This window comes from Parasteatoda tepidariorum, chromosome 2, assembly GCF_982258835.1.
Source record: "Parasteatoda tepidariorum strain Cologne lab strain chromosome 2, Ptep-v5.0, whole genome shotgun sequence".
Lineage (NCBI taxonomy): Eukaryota > Metazoa > Arthropoda > Arachnida > Araneae > Theridiidae > Parasteatoda > Parasteatoda tepidariorum.
The window spans coordinates 7,039,646-7,064,186 of NC_141756.1; the positions used below are offsets into that span (position 1 = coordinate 7,039,646).

Sequence of the window (24,541 nt, forward strand, 5' to 3'; positions counted from 1 at the left end):
AATGAAGATTTTATACATGAGGGGGTTAAAAACCCACGTTTTAAAATAAATACTTACGAAAATTTTGAACCACTTTTTATTTCATTACTGTTTTAAGTTATTGTTGAATTGTTGTGTAATTATTGTAGCATGTTATTATTGTGTAATTATTTTCTTTAAACACTTCCATTGATTAATTTAGAAAGGAATCATAAGTACAATTTTATTTTATTTATAAAAATTACAAAGTAGTCGATATAAAAAAAAAACATGATATATCTTCATGCAAGCTGATGATTAGTCCTCACCGAATTTTTATGATATATTGGTGAGACGCATGTCCTTCCAAATCATCCTTTTTAGATCTCATACGTTTCCGACTCTTCTTCATAAACTTTTTACTGGGGAGATTGTTGAGATCCACTTCACTAAGATCATAGGTTGGTCTGCCACTGGAGGGTACTGCGTGATTGCTCGCTAATTCAGAGTTTATTCCAGTGCTTTCGTTGGAATCGATATTGGAAGGTCTTTCGTAGGGTGCTTCTGTGTAAATATTTCTGTGAGGATAGTGTTGCTGGATTTCATGTACATTAGACCGCAAATCAGAGCTTGGGTTAGGTGACCGAATGTTGCCTTCATAGTTAGTTGATGTAGGTAATCTCTGGGGGGCGTGGTACCTTCCTGTAGTTCTCGGATGATCTCTTGCTATTAAATCAGCAGGAAGACGGTTGTGATAGTGCGGGGATCTCAGTTGTGGTTGATGCTCATTTGAGTTTAAATTATTATGGTGAGATCTTAAATTTTCCGAAGAATCTTGATGCTGGTTGGAAGTTGGCTGCTGCTCTTTCAAGTATTTTGGTAGTGATTCGTGTGATATTAATGTGTATTGAGGCAATTGGCGATGATATGTTGGTCTATTTGTCAATGGTTTAGCGTGATTCGGCATGATAGGTTTGTCTTGAAGCATGTTAATTGTTCTATAGTTTTGATGAACAGGCATTACTTGTCTCATATAGTGATCATTTTCTTTCTTTGAGTCTCTTTCAGCTTTCGTCAATGCAGAATTTTGTTGTACTGGGGCGTACAATCTGTTTCTTTCTTGATGCTCAGTGAGAGGGGGGATGTGTCTAACCTGATCGCGCTGTTGAACATTTTGTCCAGTACTGGGGTGTAAAGTTTTCTGAAGTTCTCTAAGCAGATCTAAGTGCGATAGATTTTGAGGAAGTCTTGAGCCTGCTGAGGGATGTGCTTGAATATATGATCCAGGTTGAGGTATCGAGTGGCCCTGGACATTTTGACTTAAGTGTTGTATTCCGGGATGCAATTGATTTCTCGGAATATGTTCATGTGCTCCTTGTGGAGCATGTTGATAAGGTTGGCGAAGTAGCCTTTCTTGCCTTGGATCATTCCGCATGTATGAATCAGGAAGGGCTGAATTGGGCTCTTGGTTTACCTTTCTGTAATGTGCCTGTTGTAAATCTCCAACTGGTGCCATTAAAGGAGTGTGATGAGGATACATGTGCGAGGGAATCGTTTGAATAATTGGAATGTTTTGGTGAGTTCGTACAGCTGCACTGTTAGGATGTTGCTGTTCATTAAAGCCATGAGCCATACCTCCTACTGAATAAGGATTCGAATGAAGTTGTGGACTACCAGCCATGTTTTGCTGTGAACTATGTGGGTATACAGGTTGTAAAAGTGCAAGATCTAATTGAGGATCCCCGTGTAAATTTCTCATGTTGTTACTCAAGGAATGGGGCTCATAGCTGTCCTCAAAATGTCGCATCGCTGGAAAATGACTACCCATCGGGAACAAAGAAGGGGGGAGTAGGGATCTCATTGCAGGAAAAGGAAACATACCCGTATACTCTTCTGGTGAAAAGAGAGATTCAGAATTGCGTTGGGTTGGACCAAAATAATTTGAAGAAGTATCATCTTTCAGCTTATCAAGTTGATGGTCATTTTTAGTTCCCATGGCTGCATTATATGTAGGGGAGTATCTATCAGACTCGGGGGTAGTTTGAACTTCTTTGGTAGCTGCTATTAGCAGGTCTACTTTGTTCTCAATTTTGTCCCCTGAACTTATCTCCAGCTGGATAGATTTAGCCTTTATATCTGCTACGTTATTCTCGGCCTCAGAACCTCTTTGACTTCTGTCTTTTGCAGATCTTGGTGAGATGTAAACCTGTAGACCAGTGAGTTTTTCCCTCTGGAAAGTAATTAAAAATATCCATTACTGCTATAACAAGAAAAGGAAAAAAACATATTTCTATACATATGAGTAATTATATAAATATTCATTCAGCCCCTATAGAAGAATTTATTTTTATTTTTGTAAGACCATTTTTATGTTGAAATTTTTAAAAATATTCATATTCTAGTTGAAGATTTTTATAATATAAACGTAATGTATTATTTATGTTATAAACTTAACAGTTTACAAGTTTTTGCTGATTTATTTTTTTACTTACAATAGTGAGTATAGTTTTAAAGCAACATTAAATGGGATCATTCCTAGGTATTGGACAGTATATGTAATATAGTTTAAGCTTCAAATTAATTCAAACTTTGACACAAGTGGATTAAAAATACTTTAAAGAAAATAATATTTCGATTGGTTCCACAAGAGAATTTTCGTGATTGAAACTTTACAGAAAATTACTTGAAAATAGAAAATGGGAGTTGAAGCACGCTTGTGAAAGCTCAGAATTGTAAACCAATCCTAGAACTGCATATAAACACAGATTATGAAAAAATCTGCTTTTCACTATATACGGGTTAAACTATTGCACGATGGTGTACATCTTTGGCCTGTTTTTGAATGTAAGTATTCTAGACTTTTTCCTAATAAGATTAATTGCGGAAACTACTGAGCAACTAAAATGTAAAAATTTCTAGCACATGCTTGGAAAACTGCAAATGGTCCCTAATGCTGCAGATAATGCCGTAAGGTTACAGGTATAAACTACTTGCACTGAATGCAAACTTTTCTCCTTTGGGTGGTACAAATACTTTCATATAACTTATTTTGTGGCCAAAGGTACACAATTAAGGAGATATCACTCTGAATAACTTTCGCTCTACTGATCTGATTCCCACGTCTTAAATGTCAATCTCAATGGTTCAAGTGGGTGATCTCTACTGATTAATTAGTACGAAATATTATATTAAGTTACGAAATCAGACACAAAAGCGTGATTTTCTTGAATAAACATTTGTTTTTCTTCACCGATATGGATTTCGGACCCTTAAAATACAGAGAGTGGACAAAATTTCGAAAAGAATTGTGTCACAAATTTGGGTGCTAGGAAGCTATATACATTTGGCTAGTCTCGAAAAAATAGCAAAATAATATCACCGCAGCAGGAGACGCAATTATAAACTTAAACGAACTATGTGATCGACAAGCGAGAAATACCTAGTGTTTCTCTGTTGCTATGCAACCAAGTTGACAAAATAAAATAAAGAATAAAAATATTTTTCATTCATCTTTTTCAGTTAGCTCAGGAAAGCTTATCTTTTAATTATTAAATAAACGAATATCCTGAAGTTTCTAGGCAACATGTATAAGTTGCAACATGTATAAGTAAGGTTGTTTTTTTACTTGATTTCTGACAGAAAGGCAGAGATTGTTTTTTTTTTTACATCGTTTGAAACTATAATTTGAATGGATTAATACATTATTTATGATTTTCCAAGATTTTAAAATTTGAACACAAAAACTTTTCATTGACATTATTTGTGTATTTTTACACGTTTTTCTTTTTTCTTCTTTTTTCTTTTTTAAGCATGAAGATTTTATATTTACACCAAATTTCCAAAATTCATTTTAATTCTTTCAATTTTATACTTGATGGAGTCTTCTAGTCAAAAAGGTTTCGAGACAAAAAAAAAAAAAAAAAATGCTCCGGAAAAAAAAATCTAGAGTATCGGTGAGAGAGTATATTATACACATTCACGAAGTTTTATGTTATTCATGATGTTTATTTAGTAAAAAAATTATAAGTAAAAAAATTAGAGAGCGTTACTTGGTGTTAAAAAACATTGATATATGCACTGCTTACGAATATTGTGTGATTCATTATTTAAGAAACCGCTTCATTCTGCCAAATATGTAAGTTACATGGTTTTCTTTAATTAAAGATTATTTTCTGAGAGCATCCTGATGTTTCTATACATTCTGAATGGATTTTCGTAATTTCGTAAATTGTAAAATTCATAACATGTCGCTCAACATGATCTTCAATTACGAACAGCTATATGTATCATCAAATATCGCTACTATAATTTCGTTGCTTAATCCCTTTTATTACAAACTTACTCTATAATTCTCTCCCTCTATACATATATATATCTGATGCCATTTACTCCTTTTAAACAGAGCTCTTAAGGTCCTTAAAAACTTAAAATTCAATGATCAATTTCAATAACGCCAAATATCTGGTAACAAAATCTTTTGTTTTGAAATTTTATTTTAATTAAAGATAACTTTATACTTGCAATATTGATGCCAAAGTTTTCTTAATGTTTAAATAGCCACATAAACCCTGCTAAAATAATAAAGTACAGATTATTGCTTTTACGAGCATAAGATTCTGATTGAAATAATGATCGTGACCCAAATGTTAGACAGTATACACTTGCTGATAAAAATTTCATCAACTCCAAAAAATATGAATATTGTAAAAAAAGTTGACATATTTTGAGCGCTCAATAATATACGTGAACTTTTGTGTGCCAGCAGCACAGTATATTAAAGTAAAATACTGAATGCGGTATTAAAATGAGTTATACGTAAAATAATGGTTATGGGTTTTAGATTGACAAAATAATAATATTAAATTAGTCAAAATAATCTAAAAATTCAATACCACAATTTTTTTTTTAATACAATTCTTAAAAAAAAAGTTTTAAGCAAGACAAACGATTCCATCTACAATTGAATTTACAAAAATCGAATGAGACAATGGAATGATCCCTCTCCCCAGGAAATGTTAAATAATTACAATGCCAATTATTTCGAACAAATTAACGTCTCCATTTTACTCGAAATTTTTTGGAAATGCATTTTTTTATGCTTTAGAGTATGCTTAAGAGAATATTTCTATGTAGTTTTTTCTGCACCCTTTATTTTTTCCTTCTTTTTTTGTTTGCAATTACTGAAGTTATATGATTTAATGCATAAATAATATGATTGTAAACGGGTTTTTATCCCGCTTTTCCTCACTCTTCCTGTTTCTCTCCAAAAAATAAAGGAATCAGTTTAAAAAAATAGTAGTTGATTTCATTCTAACTGTTTCAACAACAAACAGATTTCAATTCTGGGGATAATGAAATCATTGAAACAGTTGAATTAAGCACCAATGAAATATTAACATTCTTGTCTTCTAATAACAAAATATAAGAAAAACTTTTCTATTTGTAATTTCTGAAAAGATGAAAAAAAAATGGTCAAAAATTATTTACTGAACATAAAAAGTGCAACCCTGAAATAAGTTGTAATCTAAAAATGCCCTGTCATACCTTATTTTAGTATTAAGAACAAGTTAGAAAAAGAACAATTTTTGGAGATGATGGTTTTAAAAACAGCATGGGTTTGGAATCTTTTCACAATTTTCTATTTTTAGTTATTTTTATTTAGCAAAATAAGGCATATCGAACATTTTTCTGATGTAAAAACATTTTGTGCATTGTACTAAAAGTGAGAAATATCCAGATTTCACCTACCCTCCTATATTTCGACTGTTAAGCATCCAAATATGTAAAAAAATACATGCTTATTCAGAGAAAGTACGTTTTTGTATCTGATTTCGTAACTTAATTGGTAATTAGCAATAAATTTTTAAGCTCACTCGCAGAAATCATTAAGATTGACAAGTATTTCGTGAAAATCAGAAGTCAATAGAGCAAAAGTTATTCAGGGTGATATATATATATATATATATATATATATATATATATATATATATACATACACTGTACATGACAATCCGACCAAGGTATCTCAAGAAGTTTCCTTCAATGAAAACAAATTGAAGAAAATAAAAAATAAGTTCCTAAAACTTTACCTGTCCATTTTGTTGAGCTGAACAGCAATTGGTATCAATCAGAGTAAATATTAATATCTGAAATAATAAACACAATTTAAAATTAAATAAAATTTTCTTTTCGAAATATTAGTTTAAGACATTGAAAGCATTAAAAAAAATTGGGTCTTAACCCATCACTATTTAAATAATTATTATTTTCACACTTAACTGCTTATATTTAAAAAAAAGTGACCAGTGTGGCGATTTGAAATGTTCAAAAGAAAACGTACAAAGCATTCGTATGTCAGAATGTAGAACTTAGAGAAAATTTTGAGACAGCATCAAAATTCAACTCATTACTTCTTTTATAAGCCGACTGTAGTGTATAGTGGACAGAGTGCTCACCTGTCTCAAAGATCCCGGATTCAAATCTCGGTCAGAAGCACGGATGTGTCTGACTCCTTACCTCCTTACCGTGGGGGTAACGTTGGAACACTTAAAAAGGTGCTCCTTGAAAGTGTTTTGTACACACTTCTCCTTCTGATACCCCAATGATGAAATGTTATGGGAACATTATTATCGACTGTATAAGCCTTCATCTATCAAAAGATACCTAAAGATAGAATCAAGTTAATAAGTCGTATATAATAGTGAATTGGTATTTAATAATCTCAGTGGTAGATATGCCACATTATTCCCCTTCCGAAATATTATCTGTGATAGAATTCGATGAGCGAATACCACTAGCTGTATAATGCAGTTTATTTATTTATATTTTTTTCCGCAAACTATTTTTTTGCTTTATTAGCCGGGAGAATTGTGCTTACTTCACCGGATTTTTGCGCGCTATTTTGTGAGCAAATCAACGAACTGTTCAGTGTGGACCATCCACTGATGTTTGGGAGTTCATATCACATTTGGGTCACCAATATGGGGACATAATTATCGACTATGTCAACCTTCAATCTATCAATAGGTACGTCAAAATAAAATCAAGTTAAAAAACCTTATATACAAGTGAATTGGTATTTAAAAATCTTTGTAGTAATACGCCACAAAAGCATGGCATATGGGTTGGCCTTGGTAAAAAAGAACTATTCTCTAAAAAGTTCTTTAATTTTCAATCAAAAGTTTTTCAAAAGTTGTGAATTATTTATATGGATATACGTAAACATGTAAATAAAAATGTGCAAATCTGCAATTAACACCAATTGCAAATAGATAAATAATTGTATTTCAACATGTAAATAATTAAGTTTAAATCCGTAAATATTTAGGTGTCATTATGAGAATAAATGTCAATATATCGATAACTTTGTGTCAATATTTAAATAACGAAGTTTAACGAATCTGCTAACGATGTATAAATATGTAAAATTAAGAGTAAATTCCCAAATGATTAAATATTAATTTATAAAAAATATAATATCATTATGTAAATGACTATAATTATAAATCTGCAACTAGCTTAGGAAAAATACGTAAATAATTAACCTTTAATCTGCAAATAGTGGCTCCAATTATTGTCATTGGTGGTTTAATAAGAAATGGCTATTAAATGTATTAAATTATGTAAATATTATTAAATTACTTGAAATATCGGTTATTATAAAATTTAGGTTAGATTTTTGAAAATACAAGTTCTTCAACTTTTAGAACTACTTATATCCAAATACAAGAGTTTTGCTATCAATTAGGAAATTCCATAACGAAATGTTAATTAAAGCTTTAATTTAAGGACCGTTATTCTCCAGTTTTATCGTTTTTATTTCTTTCCCGTAATTAAATGTCCATATATTTATATCGTATTATGCATTTGTAACTATTTATTTCTTATTCTTTCAGTTTAATTATAATTAAATTGAAGCTAAAAATAGCAGTTTTGGTATAACCTTTATTATGTTTTATTTTAAAAGACTTTAAAGGAAAAAAGGAAATTGGGTCACGTGCCTTATTATATTTTGTATACATTTCACAATATTTTAGCTTTTTATTTTGTTCTTGTAATTTGAAAAGTTACTAAAGGCAAACAAAAATAAAAAATTCATTTTTTGACATTAATAACACAATGACATGAATAAGTGAAGTTTGATTTTTTTAAAAATTGCTGAGCATGACTAATTTTTAAAGTAAAAATAGCAAAAACGGTGACCATTTAAAAACGACGACTGTAGATTAACTACTTTTGTTTTGCAAATTGTTAAATAAAACTGAAATGAAATTTTCAAGAATTAATCAATTTTTAAAGTATGACTGGATTTAACTACTTATTTATTAACTTAGTTTTTTTCCTTACAATAGAAAGAAAAAACAATGAAGTGAATAACAAAATTATTAAACTTACTCAAAATGCTCAACTACAAAAAAAATTAGTTATAAGATAATGACTTAACGAAGAAAAAAATTATGCCATTTATGTTCATGAGTATACAGTGCTTTAAAAAAATTAACGAACCATCCTAACTAACTTTTGATTTAATGACTGAATCTTCACGTTCTAGGATTCAATCTTAAAAGTTCGAGGGGTGACCTCAAATATGCTGATTAATTAGTGCAGACGATATTTTAAATTGTGGAATTGTGGACACAAAAGTGTATTTTCTTTGAATAAACATACTTTTTTTTTCAACGGATTCGAATTTCTGACTCTCAAAATATAGGGGGTAGCCGTAATTTTGGAAATACTGTTGCCATAGTTTGATCAAGAGAGCGAAGCAAAGTTTGAACTCCTTAATGTTAAAGTTATTTCGCCATTTCTCAAGAAGGTTTTAAGTGAATTGAAAATTTTTGCTCACAGCTATAAAATTCGTTTCTCCAAAGATAGTTTCATGCAAAAAAATAATGTTAAGTAAATATTTATTATTTTTGATTATTTTATTTATAAATAATCAAAAATAATTTGAATTGTATGGTACACAATTTTTATTTCATTTTAAATAATGCAATTTTAAATGGGAAAATTCAAAATTAGCTTGAAAGCAGTTGAACAGTTCCAGAGATATTGAATTTTAAAAAAGTCGTATAATTAAAATTTGATTTCTCAGGAACTATTTGAAAAACTTAACTAAAATTTTGTATATTGCTCTGTAAAATTACATATTTTAAAATGATAAAGAAAGCAGCATACCTCACAATTCAGATTTTTTTTCCACTATTATTAAATAAAATAATAAAAAATAATAAATATTTACTAAAATTTATTTTTTGCATGATATTATCTTTGGACAAACGAATTTTAAAATTGTGTAAAAAAGTTCTTAAATTCGCTAAAAAGGTTCTCGTCATATGGCGAATTAAACAAAAAATAAAATTAACATTAAGGGGTCTAAACCTTGGACGACTCTCCTGACCATTTTTCCTAGATTGCGTCTACCCCTCCTATTCTTTGGGTGTTCAGAATGTATTTCTCTGATTTCATAATTTAAAATATCGTCTGCATTAATAATTTAGAATATTTGAGGTTCCCCTTCTCGAACCATTAAGATGAAATCCTATAAAGTGAAGATCTGGTCATTAGATCAAAAGTTATTCAGGGAAGTCCGTTTCTGTCATTTTGTGCCTTGTACACCTTATGGTTCGTGTATCAAAGTGGTCTGTTTATTTTTTTGTACACTTTACATAAGTTTGAAGACATAACAAACTTAAATATTCTCTTTAAAATTTTCTCTGACCACCAAATCGCGCTCTACATGCAAAAAAAAAAAAAAAAAAAAAAAAAAAAAAAAAAAAAAAAAAAAAAAAGACTTTCACATGTTTTGATATATATTTCATAACGTAAGTAATATGTTAGATGGCGATTCAAAAATATGTCTTATCGCGCCTTTCATGAATTATCACATGTAATTATCACATGCATCCCATGTTAGGTTATTCCATGTAATACCAATGTTATCCATTTCCGTGATAACGTCATCGAAGTAGTAATTTGAAACGTAAATTAAACCACGCACTTCTTGTACATATATTTACTCTTTTAAATCGTGTTTCTATGAAATTAAATACTACTACTAGAAACTTTACAAGAACTAATGAAATAAATTTGAAGTTATCAATAACGTCATGAGAAAAGAGAAAATTAAGGTAAATTCCTAATGTCACATTTAAATTATTCTATTTGAATAGTTAATGTGTATTTCGTGAGAAATGAACTAACTCATATTCTAATAGTAAAATATTCTAATAGTGCGAATCCTTGTGGAATATCCAACAAACAAGAAAAAAATAAAGGTTGTGTATTAGATGTCATGCGACGGTGATAATGGGGTACTTACCCGTTTCGGAGGATGGTGAAAAACTTATAACCATAGTACTTATATTAAGCACCTATATTGGTACAATAAGTTCTCCTCACAACAGCCCCAGTATATCACAGTTCCATTTAATACCACATTTATAAGACGCATAATAAAACATCTATAATAAAACATTTCTAGCGTCCATTGTTTGACGATTTTTGTACGGTCTTTGGAACTAGTAAGAAATTAGTTCGCTAAAAACGATTATATAAAAATATGAGTGTCGTTATTAATTATTTTCGGTAATTGCAATTAATTAATATTTAGTAATGATACAAATTGAAATAAAAATATTTTTTGTACTTAAAAGCTATTTTAATGAAGAAAATGTACTTGTTCGTACATAAAAACGGTTAAAAATTGGCAGAGTATTATTTATGTAAATGAGGCATAATTCATTTTGTGGTGATAGATATAAATTGAAATAAAAAAAAACTTTTTGTACTGAAAGCTAAATTAATGGCAAAAATAAACTTATTCATCTAGAAGAATCATGGAAAATTGCCTTGTTGTTATCGGCGTCAATGATGCTTTATTAATTCTGGTAATATATTCTCTAGGTATAATACGTGGTGTTTTTTAATAGGTACTAAATATATGAATATTAGTACAAAGATAACTACACAGGTGCTGTGGAAATAGATTTTTTTAGCTTACAGAAAGGGATAAGTACCGTCGAATATTGTTGATTACGATTACTTTTGATTATCAGGATTTGAAATCCAGCAATGGCATTACCAAATAAAGCTGAATATAGCTGATCTTTACTTTTATGAGTTGAACTTCTAAAATTATGTTCTCCTCAATGTAATAACATAAATTCACAAGAAGGGCAACAAATAAAAGTAAATAAAAATTTGAATTTTTATAAACTAATTAATTTTGTCAATATATGTCTTTCAGTTTTGCGCATGATTTTGCTTTGTTTAAAAATACCGATTTGTTGATTAGATATTTTTTTTACCTCGTATAGTGAACGGGTAATCAACTAGAAAATAATATTAACAAAAATATTGTTACTCCATTTTATACTTTATTTCGATATCATTTATCAGTTATATACATATTTTTACATTTAACTTGGAAGTTTCCTCTTTGCATTTTTCTCTCTATATAAATTCTTATTGTTGTGATGAAATTATTAGAAAGAGGAAGAATTAAACATTGTTTCTAGGTGAAAAATTAACTGTAAGAACACGAAAAAGGAATTACAATGACAGTAACCAAAATTATTAATTAATAACTAAATTTATAGCTAAGTAGAAATCAGATGAGTAAATCAAAAGATTAAAGATGGGCACTTGAATGAGAAATGATATTACCTTGTATATGATTCGCATAGTTATCCGAATTGGAAAACAAAGTTGAAAGTATAGTCAAGCACGAATCTCCGCTGAAGGTGTAAAACTAGGAAAGTTCACCAACACCTATAGCATCCATTGAACTCGCTTTAACGCTCTGAAACAAATACTCGACAAATGTTCTATTTTAACCAACAACAGCCGCTTTTAACAAAACATTTAAACTGCCAAAAAATTAGAAGTAAAACTATTCTTTCATTTTCTTTTATCTCGTCTGAGTATAAAGTTTCCTTGTACCCTATAAAACTAACCACCATGAAACGGTACAAGCAATTTTGTGAAATTCTTCCAAAGGGCACTTAGGCAAAAATTTAAGTCGTTTTTTTTCTTCCTGTTTAATGGCAACTTGCATGTAAAATAGCCTCAAATCAGATCACCTTACGTAAGATCTTACTATTATGAAGACACGAGTATTATAGTTTGAAAAATGGTCAACTTTGGACAAATGTAAATATGTCAAGAAGCGCCCATAGAGCGGAAAATGTTCTTTTGGTGTAGGAAATAAAGAAACCGTTTTTTTCCAGCTGTAATCCACCCATGACGATAAAAAAGAACACTTTCGAACTTATCCTGAAATAATACACTCCATCACGATAACTTTCTTGACCTCAAATTCAATTTTGGGGAAATTCAGAAGCAATAGAAGAGATAAGGATGAGTTAGATCGGAAATTAAGGAAATACTATAACTTTATATAGGATTGCGTGAGTTAACTCAAATGGAAAGTTTAAAAATGCAAAATTGCTTGTCAAAGTAAATTGAGGTGTCTAGGTAATAAATTTAAATATGATACGACTTGAGTTAAAAAAATTTAATCAGCTTCTTAAGTTTTACCTACGGGAAAAAAAATTCAAGAAAAACACTCTTGTTTGTTTTTCTATGGTTTATGAGTTTTAAAGTAATCGGAACTCAGCCGTTGTGAGGGAGTAGCAAGCACTTGAGGAGCACTTGTAAAGAGTGCACCTCTTTCTAAGTGCTTCATACAGAAGAATTTTATGTAAATTCTAATTATACAGAGACAGAATCAAGTGTTTACATTCATGATCTTATTTTGGTTGTAACATGGGTATATTCTTATTTTAAAATATTCATGGATTTGTAGAACTTGAGTAACTGTTACATTTAAAGACGAATGATTTTAGAAAAAATATGGCTACATTTGTGTGCAACTCATGAGAAAAAAACTTTCCATATTGTTTTATTTGAAGTATCATAAAATTCACACAATATTTGAATTTTGAGCCATTTTTACTGTTACATAAGGCCAGCGGAAAGAAAGGACAGCATGTATTTTCTTAGAATAGTTTCTAGAAACTAACAACAGGAAAAAGACGTTTTAAAAAGATGAAATTTAAATTTCTCAATTCAAATTTAGAATTCAGTAATTTTTAATGGTGAAAAAATTGAAGCATTTTACCACCAATAAGAACTTCATTCATTATGAGTATAGACTTTACACGGAGAAAAAATTTCCGGTAAAATTACCGTTCTGTATGGTACTGACATTTTTGCTAACAAATAATTTATAGAAATAAAAATTAAGTATATGGTATTTAAATCAGTCATTTGGTAGTTTTTCAGTTCATATTGTAATAATTTAGCCGGAATTCTGATAAGATTACCAAATTTTACCATATTTAGGAAATTTTTACTATGTACCATTAAAAGCATATTTTACTGCTAGTTCTTCCAAAATCATTGCCGAAGTGCGTTGGTAAAATGTACCCAACTTATTGGTGTTCACATTGTGCCAGAACCATGAGAAAGAACCATTTTTTACCAGACGGCCAGACTGTGGTTTACTTCGATATATAGAGGGTGAAGAATCCAAATTCACCCAAAAGCAAAAAATGCTTTTTTAGAGAAGTTGTACATTTCTGATTATTTTATTTTCTAAAATTCTATTCCGGCATTAATTTATTAGTGTATTCAAAATGAGCCTATCAAATCATGGAAAATGCGCACCTGATCTCTTGATCAAAAATTTTTAAATGTTCTGTTTTTATTTTGCTCACTGCACATATTTAAAATAGCTGGATGAAATTACAAACACTCTGCATAGTATTCTGTTAATACTGAGTAGAAAGACTGGAATTAATAAATTTCGATTAATTACATTCTCTTAGCTCTTAAAAAGAAAAACACAAAACCGACTGGATGGAATACAAACAGTAATTAATAGTTTTCTTAAATTACTAACAATCAATATAAAATCAGCTGTCACAGTGCAAAAATACAGGTAATAATAAATTATGGGTAATTACATTTTGCTTCACTTTGACAAAAAACAACAACACTAAAAACAGACTGAGATTACAGAAAATCAACTGTTTTTTTTAATGAATAAAGCTAACTAAAAAGAAAAAAGGTAATTAATATGAAATAAACAGAATGCACTAAAAGGAACACCGCTCTCAGAGCATTATTTGGGATTTCTTCTTCACGGGGCTTTATTTGTTAACGGCAAACGTTCTCCACGCTTTAAAAAAATTTCCGGAAAAAGTTACGGTATAAAGTATCGGCACTTCATTATCATCCGTATGCATCATCATATCATCCGTATCATGCATCATCCCTAGAATTCATTTCTACCGTAAAATATTATACCGTAAATTTTACAGTAATATTTCATTACATTGATTTCTCAGTAATTTTAAGTGTAAAAATTACAGCATATCAGATATTATTTTTCGTAAGATATTTCAGTAATTTGATCATGATTTTTCTACAGTGCAATTCTTAACTTGGATACATTTTTAAAGCATGAGCGGCATTTGAAACCCTTTACATTTAAAGAAACCTAATGATAGTGATGTTATGTTTAAACTTTTCATTTCCGAATTCTATCGTTAAAAATAATTTTTAAAAAAGCTGAAAATTATGATTAAATCTTTGAAGGAAAGGAAAAACTTATTGAATCACCTACTAAAACTGAAAAAACTATTTCGATTTCTAAAGCAGTAGAGCGAGTAGAAATGTCCGTTCAGCGACCCACATTGAACCATTTATGGGATACAATGAGAAAGGGAGAGAGGAAGTGATTACATAAAAGTTTCTTCAATTGAACATGAATAAAACGACACGCCTGCCTATTTAATGCATCCTCCAGACGAGGAATTTTTAGGGAATATTATGAGACCGTTAATAAAAGTAATAATTCAGTTTCAAGAATTGAATTCTTATCAATATACTATAGGATGCTAATCGGGAATGACGCTTTGATGTTTATAATATACACTGAGAAAAAAAGTGTGGTCAGAACTACAAAAATATTGTAAAAATTTCTGTGTTTCTGTGGTACACCAAAAAGATGGTAGATTTTACCGAAGTGCTTTGCGAATGATTTTGGTAAAAATTAACAATTAAATAGGGTTTTATAATCTGCGGTAAAATTTTGTGAATGTGGTAAAATTTGGTAATTTTGTCATCACTCTTTAGAGCATGTCATGAAAACTCTTGATTCGGTTAAATTTACTTTTTAGTTCTGTGTTACTTACTAAATGTATGAGTCACAATGACTCAGTGTTATGGCTCTGAACTGTGTTACTGTGGCGGCTTTGAAGACCACCCAAATAAGATCGGTGGATACCAGCCTGTCTGGGAAGTAAAGACGGTCTGTGCTCAGTGCTGACCACCACAATCATGTCGTTGGTTACAAAATTGTGGAGCCTTAACCTCCAAGACTCCCCCTGGCCCACAACATACTTTCGAGGGAATGCTTTACTAAATGTATGCTAGTAAAAATTAAAATTTTAAGAACAAGAATTTCTGTTAAACTATTACCATATGAACGGAGACATTTCCAAATGAATGCTATAAATACCACATATTTTGGTTTTCATTACCAGAATTATGTTTATGCATTTGTAGAGTACGGTAATTTTACCTGAATGTCTTTCTCTGAGTAAAATATTCTCTAAAATATCTTAATTTATTTTTCTAAAGCAACAATATCAACTAACCATTGGTGTAAAAGATGGATATTGGAAATATTAAGTTATCTCTTCATTTTTCTAAGACAGCACTTCTTTCTTGTCTTAACAATAACGTTATAGGAGATACTTTTAGTCATTTTTTCATTTTTTAAAACCAATTTTTCATCTAACATTGATGTAAAAAACGATGAATACATTTTCACCCAATGATTAATAAAAACTGCGAAGTTATACTTGTTATAAGCAGTAACAGTTAACAATCTGAACCTATAGCTTTACACCCATATCTCTGTATGATCATTTTTGCTTTTGATACGCTCAATTAATTATCGTCATAAATTATCTATGGAAATTTTAAGCGTTAATAAACTAGTGAAACTTTCATAATGATGAATATATTAACCATTTGAACTAGTCCTTTTTTATTTATATGATGCTGTTTCTACTTGCAAATTAGTAGAGGAATTGAAGAGGTTATAGGAGGAAAATTCTCAGAAATACTTTTTGAAAAAATCATGTTTTCTCGATCAAACTGGAACTGAATTTAATATTACAACATTCATTTATTAAGTCTAGGTTTTTAAATTTCAAAGAGTAGTAGCGTATTAAAGTACTAAAGTGACAGCTCTTGAATGTTTTTGAAGTGGAAGTAAGTTCCAAGTGCATTTGATTACTAAGAGTCGTTGAATAACTGCAGAAAATCACCATTTTTCCAACATATTACATCAAGAGTATAAACGATATGAAGAGAGAGAATTATAGAAATGTTTTGAAGTAAAAATGAATGTTTTGACGTTAACTCAATGTTTGACGTAAAATCAATATTTCGACGTAAAATTAATGTTTTATCGTAATCAAATCAAGGTTTTAATAAAGTTATTAATTATTTAAGAATCAATCATTCGATATAATAACAGTAATAAATGTTTAATCGTGACGTAAATCAAAGTTTTGAATTAATTTTGAAGTACATTTTGCAGATCAGATTCTACATCCTGCCGATGAAAACGTAAAGTAATTTAGCTCTTTTCAAATAAATTTTGCAAAAGTGGAAAAAAAAATTAAATCCTCTTTTATAGATTGAACATATAATTTTTGTCACAGTCCCGCCCTTATCCAAGAAACTGCGGAGCCTGAAGTGCTATGATCCCTATGTTATTGACTCCTATGTCTTATGTTGAATTTTCCAAAATCGTAATTGCTCTTATATAATGTCATACTTTTAAATTTTGTTTTTCTTTTCTTCACTATATGCAATCATTTCATTTAATCTTACAATTTCAAATTTTTAGCTTATTTTTTTATTCTTAATACTGATGAATATTTTCATTGATTACATGTTTTAAGTCCTCATATTTGACAGTATTTTTATCTATTCTATTCCCTTAATGTATTCTGTTTTTTTTCGAACTATTAAGATTAAACTATGAATTTCAAAAATTAATCTCGAGTTTTTGTATCAATTTTTGCTTTTTTTATTACTGGTAAAACGTTTTTAGTGATCTTCATCCATTCTTTCTTAGAAATCTACATGAGTAATCAGTTGTTTGCTTATTTCTTTCCTATCTTTACACCTAGCCCGATGTTTCGAATCAAATGCATGTTCCGAAACATGACAATTGTAACGGTTTACTAATTTATTAATTTTATTCTAAAACTAAAATTTCCCTAACCATGAATGTTCGTGAACATCTAATTTAAAAATTTTCTGAAGATTCAGAAAATGAAAGGAAAAAAATAAATCCATGCAAATAAAGAATATAAGACATAGGTCTTTATTTATAAAAAGCAATGAGCAATTTAACAAAACACAACAAACACAAAACAAAGAAAAAATAAATTGCCGATAAGAGGACATTCACACAAATTGTTTGAATTTAAAATAACCACTTCCAGATCAAAAACTGTCCCAAGATATGACTCAATTTCAGTTTGCTCAGCGAAATATCTTATAGCGCTTTGCCATCCATTTCAAATATTCCATCAACTATAATAAAAGAAAATACAAAATATTAGATGCTTTGCAACTCCTAACTTATATTAATAAAAATTTATGAGGGTACTTTTTTAATTTTCTAAATAGTATTTTAGTAAATAATGCATGTTTCATTATAATTAGTTTGATGCATCAAGTTATGATGTTATCTTTAATGTTAGAAAGAACAAAAAACTTGCAATTGTAAAATTCAAACTTTATCAACTTACTTACTGTATAATGTTTTCCTATTAAAAGCAATACCAAAAGCAACTGTATTTTTTTCGAGTAATCTTAGACAATGTACAGTGAGCAAAATTTAAAAAAAAAACAACCCTGAATAACTTTTAATTCTAGGATTCTATCTTGAGGTTCGAGGGTGTGACCTCAAATATGCTATTTAATTGGCATAAAGGATATTATAGGTTACGAAATCATACAAAATTACGTATTTTATCCGAATAAACATACACTCTATAACAAAAAAATTGATGCACCAATAAGGAGTTGTCCAATTGAAACGAAAATTGGTTGATAGGAAGACAATGTACAGAATAGTAAATGATTAAAATTTCAGAACAATTGAATAATTTTTTGCAGAGTTACAGTAACAAGTTCAATAAGGTGTTGACCCGCCTCTAGCCTGGATACAAGCTGCCACACGGCGTGGCATAGACCGATAAAGATCCCGGATGGTCTCTTGCGGTATTTCCTGCCAAATTCGATCCAATTGTCGAACGAGGTCATCAACATTCCGTGCCAGATGCAATCGCCTTCCCATCATATCCCAGACATGCTCGCTGGGAGAGAGATCTGGTGATCTGGCAGGCCAAGGAAGAGTTTGACAAGCTTGCAGACAGTTCATAGCAACACGTGCCGTATGTGGTCTGGCATTGTCCTGCTGAAAAACCAGCCCAAGGCGGTGCAAAAGGAACCGTAGCAAAACAGGTCTTAGGATGTCGTCGACGTACCGCTGTGCAGTAAGTGTGTCTCTAATGATGACCAAAGGGGTCCGGCTGTCAAAGGAAATGGCACCCCAGACCATAATGCCTTAATGAGGGCCGGTGTGGGGTGCAATAGTGAAGGCAGGATCCCCCCTCTGCCCTGTGCTTCTCCAAACACGTTTTTGATGATCGTCAGGACACAGTTGGAAGCGGGATTCGTCGCTAAAGACTATACGTCCCCAGTCGGCATCATTCCAGCCTGATAGAGCGTCGATTTTGCGCGTCTTAGAGCGTTCTTGGTACGTTGATTTTTTTGTTATAGAGTGTACTTTTTGTTGAGGGATTTGGATTTCTGACACCCAAAATATAGGGGGTATACGCAATCTGGGAAATATGGTCCCAATAACTCGGACCCTTTAGTGTTAATTCAACTTTCTGTATATTTAACCATATCTTGAGAAATTTAGATAATTAAAAAAAAACTTTTGCACAAAATTATAAAATTCTATAATCTAAAGAAATTCCTCTGCAAAAAATAGATTTTAGTTAATTTTTATTGCTTTATTCGATGATAGTTAAAAAATTTTTTTGAATTGAAAGGTATACATATTTTACATTATTTTAAAGACACATTTACACAGCAAAATAGAATATTTGTATCGAAGAGTTCCATAGATCAAATTTTAGTTTTAATTTAAAATATCTTCTGCACTAATTAATTAGCATAATTGAGGTCAACCTCTCGGACCATTGAGATCCGATCATTAGATTAACAGTTATTTGGGGTGGTTCATTTATTTATTCTGTCCACAGTATATTCGTTATAAAAACCTTCGCAAAATTGCTTTCATGTTTTCTGCATTTCCAGGATTTCCTTAGAAGGTAAAAAAATTTTCAAAATCGTAAATGGAGTTCATTAAAGGGGTGGTGTCGATTGTTAAACTCTTAATGGATTTGGTTTGTCGTCGTTGTCTTATTCCACCTGTCAATACTGATAAGCCAATTTTAAGGCAGAGGAATGCACTTCTTCTTTTTCCCAGTGACGCTATCTATGGTCAAGAATTCGATTTCTGCCACACACATACATAACAGCCCGTAAAGACATTTCCACACACCATCCATCAAACCGCAGATCGCAATTTTGACCTGAAACAGAGCACGATCAATATCCGATCCAGTAGAAAAAATATTGATCGGCCATGAGAACTTGTAGGACTTTGTGACCCAGCCAGATATAGTGTGTATTAGTCACGATTTTATACGCGGGGAGTCTTAGGACGATGGTGATCGAACTCGCGATCTCTTAAACATGGGACCAATGCTCTACCAACCAGGCTATCCTGGTTTATTGTATTTGGTTTAAATTTTTTGAAATCTTTTGGATGCAGTTTGAAATGTTTATTAGAGAACTAAGACATAACTCGAAAATAATAATTAAGAAAATGCTCATAGCTTGAAATCCAGGTTTGAAATAATAGAAATTGCTCAAGATAAATGTAAGAAATTGTTCAAGAAAATTAGCCATTTTCACGTCAAAGAATGTATCTCAGTTTTTTTTCTCTTTTTTTTTGTACCAGTGACGCACTTGAAATTTGTGAACTGATTCAATATTAAAATCTGTTAGTTGCTTTTAATAACTTTGAGTAAGCATTATTCATAAGTTACTTCTTTTGAAATATGATGGCCCTAACAGTAATTCAAGAAAGCCTACTTTTAGCAATAAAACAATGTAAGGTATTTTAAGCAGATCAAGATCTGACACAACTCTTTATCTACATGCAGCTGAAATTTAGATCAATCATTACAACATTCTTCTCTTGGTGATGGTATGTTTATATTATATGATAATTTGCAGTTACTTAAGAAGTAAGAACGTTTTCATTTAACTTGCAATCATTAAGAAACTTATGCAGTTAGCTTGCAGTCTCTGAAAAAACTTATAATTTTTTTTTTCAGAATCAATTTGATACAAAGGAACATTCTTTAGTAATTTAACTTACGATCAAACACTAAAAGATAAACATTATTTTGAAAATAGCTCAGGATTAATTTTCTAAATATATAGAAGATCATCTGAAATAAATATGATAGAATCGGAATGCGGTTATTTCTTTACTCAATGATTATTTTTGCTATTATTTTATGCTAGACAAACTAAACTCTTTAAAATTTTAAATAAACTTTCCTTTGTTACTGAATTGAATAAATGTTTTGCTTGAGATTTAAAGGATATATTTCAAATCTGTTTTTAAAAACAGGAAAATCATTAAAGAGAAAAAAAGGGAAAATGATCTTTTTTAAAAAAAATATTATTTTTTTAGTAGTTGGAACTTTCATAACCATAAATTCTCTTTTCCTCAACGAAAAAAGCACAATATTTTCAGGTTATTAATGTTTTTTATCCTAATTATGATATCTGAGAATAACATTAGATAGGTAAAATTATTTTTTTAGTAAAAAAAATATTTTTTTAATGAATTAAGTTTGTAATAAAAAAATATAACTATAACTGTATTACGATAGATATTTTAACATAATGAGTGTTCTGTGAAGATCACATTTAATATATATATTTAAATCTTGAAATTGCGCGGAAACAAACACTTATACAAGTCGAAGGTCAGAAATCAAATTTTATTGAGGAGAAAGCAAAACACTACTGGAATTTGGAAACAAAAATAGATTACAGCAAAGTGAATATAATGATCAATAAAACAGGCCTAATTGTTGGGGGAAACAATGGGAAATATTAAAAACACAGGTTTAAATATCCAGTTAAATCTGTTTTAGTGCTTCTTACATTCGCCTTTCTCCATTGTAATTTTTCAGGTTTCTATATAGTTTTTTTTTTCTTTTCTAAAATACTAACTTGCAAATCCAAATGTGTTTACATTTTTATTTTCATTTGTGATAAGGATTCTGAAATTTCATATTAAAGGCACACTTTATGGAACACCTTGTGTACATTTAACTCTTAAATCATTTATATGAAAAAACAAGTGAACAAAGTATACTTACAATTTGTCTAAATTCCAGATTTCATTTTCCTGTTTACCACATTCTTCCTCCAAATCCACCTTTTCCTCCTCCAATTCCACCCATGCCAGCTCCTCCCATGTATCCACCACCCATGCCACCAGCACCAAATCCAGCTCCCATGTATTCATCGCCAGTAGACATCATTTGGACGGCTGCTGGATCCTTAGGGGCGGTACCGGGTTCATTTGTCTTGACTTGAGCTTTAAATCCTCCTTGGTCAGCCAAGTAAGTCACTTCTCTGTGAATACCTTTGGCGTCTGTATACCCGTAACTTCCTTGGACTGCTGCACCTCCAATGCCAGATTCATGGTGATGTGATTCTCCACCATTAATTTTGGCAACGTATCCGAATTGATATGGTTTCGGCATATGCTGTAATACAATATTGTAGATTAGATCAATTTTCTACGTAAATATTAGTTAGGGTACAGTGGGGTAACTGTGACCATGGGGTAATTGTGACAAGGGCCATTTTTGGAAAACCTCATCCAGGGTAAAAATACAAATAATAGATTTCCATCAAGTTTTAAGAGCACGTTACTGCGAATGACCGAAATGAGTGATTGTTGACTTCCACCGATGAATGTTGATAATCACATAATCGCTTTGGTAAATGCCCGAAATATATAGTAGGTTTAGTGAAGTACCACTGCCCGTTATACATTTGCCCGGTATGCCCTACATTAATATTTATTTAAGATTCAGTGTTACTGCCCAGTATGTATTTAATCGGTACTCCGAACACTGATGTTTCTATCCTCAGCAGATATTAAAATATCGAATAAATATAATAATATTAACGAATAAATAAATATTAAATCGGATATAACAAATATTTCGGACATTCTACGAAACGACTATGTGAATGTTGACATTCATCGGTGAAAGTGGATATTCTCTTGATTTCCGTCATTCATGGTAACAAGTATATTTTTTAAAGGTTAATCTTTAAATAATTCTTTGCGTATCGAATCAATATTTAAATAATTCTAAAAGACTATACAAATCTTCGAAAAGCAGTTTTAGCACTAGATAATTTATAGTGATTTTAGCCCTCGAAGAAAATTCTTTTAGTAAGTGCAAATCTGTTAATAACTAAACCTTTGATGTATTTCTTTCTACTTCAACTACTATTTTCTGTCTTTTTTTTTAAAAAAAAAATGTTGTTTGAAAATATGTTGTTGTATTTAATTTGAGTATCTCATCTCCTTTTAAGGAAGTGATGGTCAACAAAACTCAATGCTTATACTGGAAAATTTAACTTAGTTAATGGATAAAATAATTTAAATCCATTAAATTTATTTCGGATAAGCAGAATATCATTTACCTCTTAAAGCACGAGTTTTTTTCGGAAAAACTGGTAAAGTATGATCAAGTTTTTTTTTGCTGACAGAAAACGAATGTATAGGTATAGTGTCAGTTATTTTTTGCTATTTCAGTTGTAGGGGGGCACTAAGGAGTGGCAGTTTGTGCAAAAATTATAAAAAAATTTACTGTACAAATAAAGTTTAGACAATTTGATTATTGCGTGAATGAAAAAGTTTATAACACGATGAATTTATCGTAACCTATCGCAAATTCATTTATAAAGATTATATGGTATATGTTAAGAATATATGTTTTCTTTCACACAAAATCGCGAACATGAACTGTTCTATTCTGTTCATCGTTATTTTTCTTAAAAATAAATTTTTTTTATACTCACCATTTCGCCCCCAAATCCACCATATCCAAAAACAAAATGGTGGCACAAAACTGCACTGATTACAAGAAACTAAAAAAATGAATAAAATATGAATATTAATTTTTGGTTATTTATTTAATAAACTGAAACACCATTTCAATTTTACAAATATTCTCAGATTTGCAAAGTTGTTCTTACGGAGTTACTTTTTGAGATTTATCCAACAAAAATATCGAAGATTAGGGGACTATCAGTTATGTTTTTTTTCATATTTTTATCGAACCAAATGAGATATTTTCAAAAAATTTGTGAATTTCTCATAATGAGCAAGATTACATACACCAACTCTTGCTCCAATTTGCTCTAATAGCTCGATCATTAAATTCAGCCTGTATTTAATAATCAAGTATTTTTGTCTTGAGTATTTTTGCCAGCTCCAGTAACTTCTAAAGTTACTGACAAAAATACCCAAAAACATGCTAATGCAAAAATTTTGCCTTTGGGAAAAGACTATCCCAAGACTATAATGTTTATAAAACTAGATAAAGATCGCATAAATTTACATAGAAAAATGGAAAATAGCGAATGTAATAAACATTTGAAAAATAAATAAATGAGAAAACTCAATTTTTTGAATCACTAATGGTATTAAAGAGATTAAGAGATATACAAATATATATATACAAATACATAATACGAAAGAAATAAGTTTCGGGAAGTATTATTAAAGTATTAAGATTAAATTATTTATTTGCCCCAATATACTGGTAGTTATTAAGCCTAAATATTACTAAGCCTTAATTATTATAATATATACCCGTTAATAAACCCAAATATCATTAAGCTTAAAACTAGTATTACAGCACTAATATTAAATCTTTTTGATATGAATTATTGATTATATTATTGATATGTATTATTTATAGGAGAAAAACGAGTTCGACTAAAAATCATTGAGAGCAATAAAATCGTTCTTACCAGATGAAACATCTTGAGAATTTATTGAATGGTTCAACTTTTGAAATACAACTAATCTCTGACGAGGAAACTCGACTATTTATAGTAAAAGTTTTGATTTGAAGTTTTAGTTTTTCTTGCCAAATATCACGAAAATGAAACAAAAAGATTTTTTTTAATGAAATAAGCCTTCAGGTCAATGAGTTCAAAAATGCTGAGAAAATTCCTAAAATTTTTTTGACTTCACATGAAGGTGAAAACATGTTAAGCGCTAATTTGCGAAAGAAATCGATTTTTAAGCTCTTTCTTTTCTATCGGTTATTTCATGTACACTGAAACGTTC

The 24,541-nt window shown here is 30.3% G+C and overlaps 2 protein-coding genes across 2 annotated transcripts; both read right to left on the reverse strand.

Annotated features, from left to right (window-relative positions):
- Positions 1–242: 242 nt before the first annotated feature.
- Positions 243–11,862, reverse strand: LOC122271940 (uncharacterized). Its single transcript, XM_087155540.1, has 3 exons — positions 11,626–11,862; positions 6,048–6,104; positions 243–2,188 (listed from the first exon to the last, which is right to left on the reverse strand). Exons 1-3 carry the CDS (start codon positions 11,641–11,643, stop codon positions 284–286), a joined length of 1,980 nt encoding a protein of 659 aa, XP_087011666.1. The 5' UTR covers positions 11,644–11,862; the 3' UTR covers positions 243–283.
- Positions 11,863–21,569: 9,707 nt separating this feature from the next.
- LOC107454434 (cuticle protein 10.9-like) lies at positions 21,570–24,231 on the reverse strand. Its single transcript, XM_016071635.4, has 3 exons — positions 24,220–24,231; positions 23,263–23,331; positions 21,570–21,929 (listed from the first exon to the last, which is right to left on the reverse strand). Exons 1-3 carry the CDS (start codon positions 24,229–24,231, stop codon positions 21,570–21,572), a joined length of 441 nt encoding a protein of 146 aa, XP_015927121.2.
- Between the last annotated feature and the right edge of the window lie 310 nt (positions 24,232–24,541).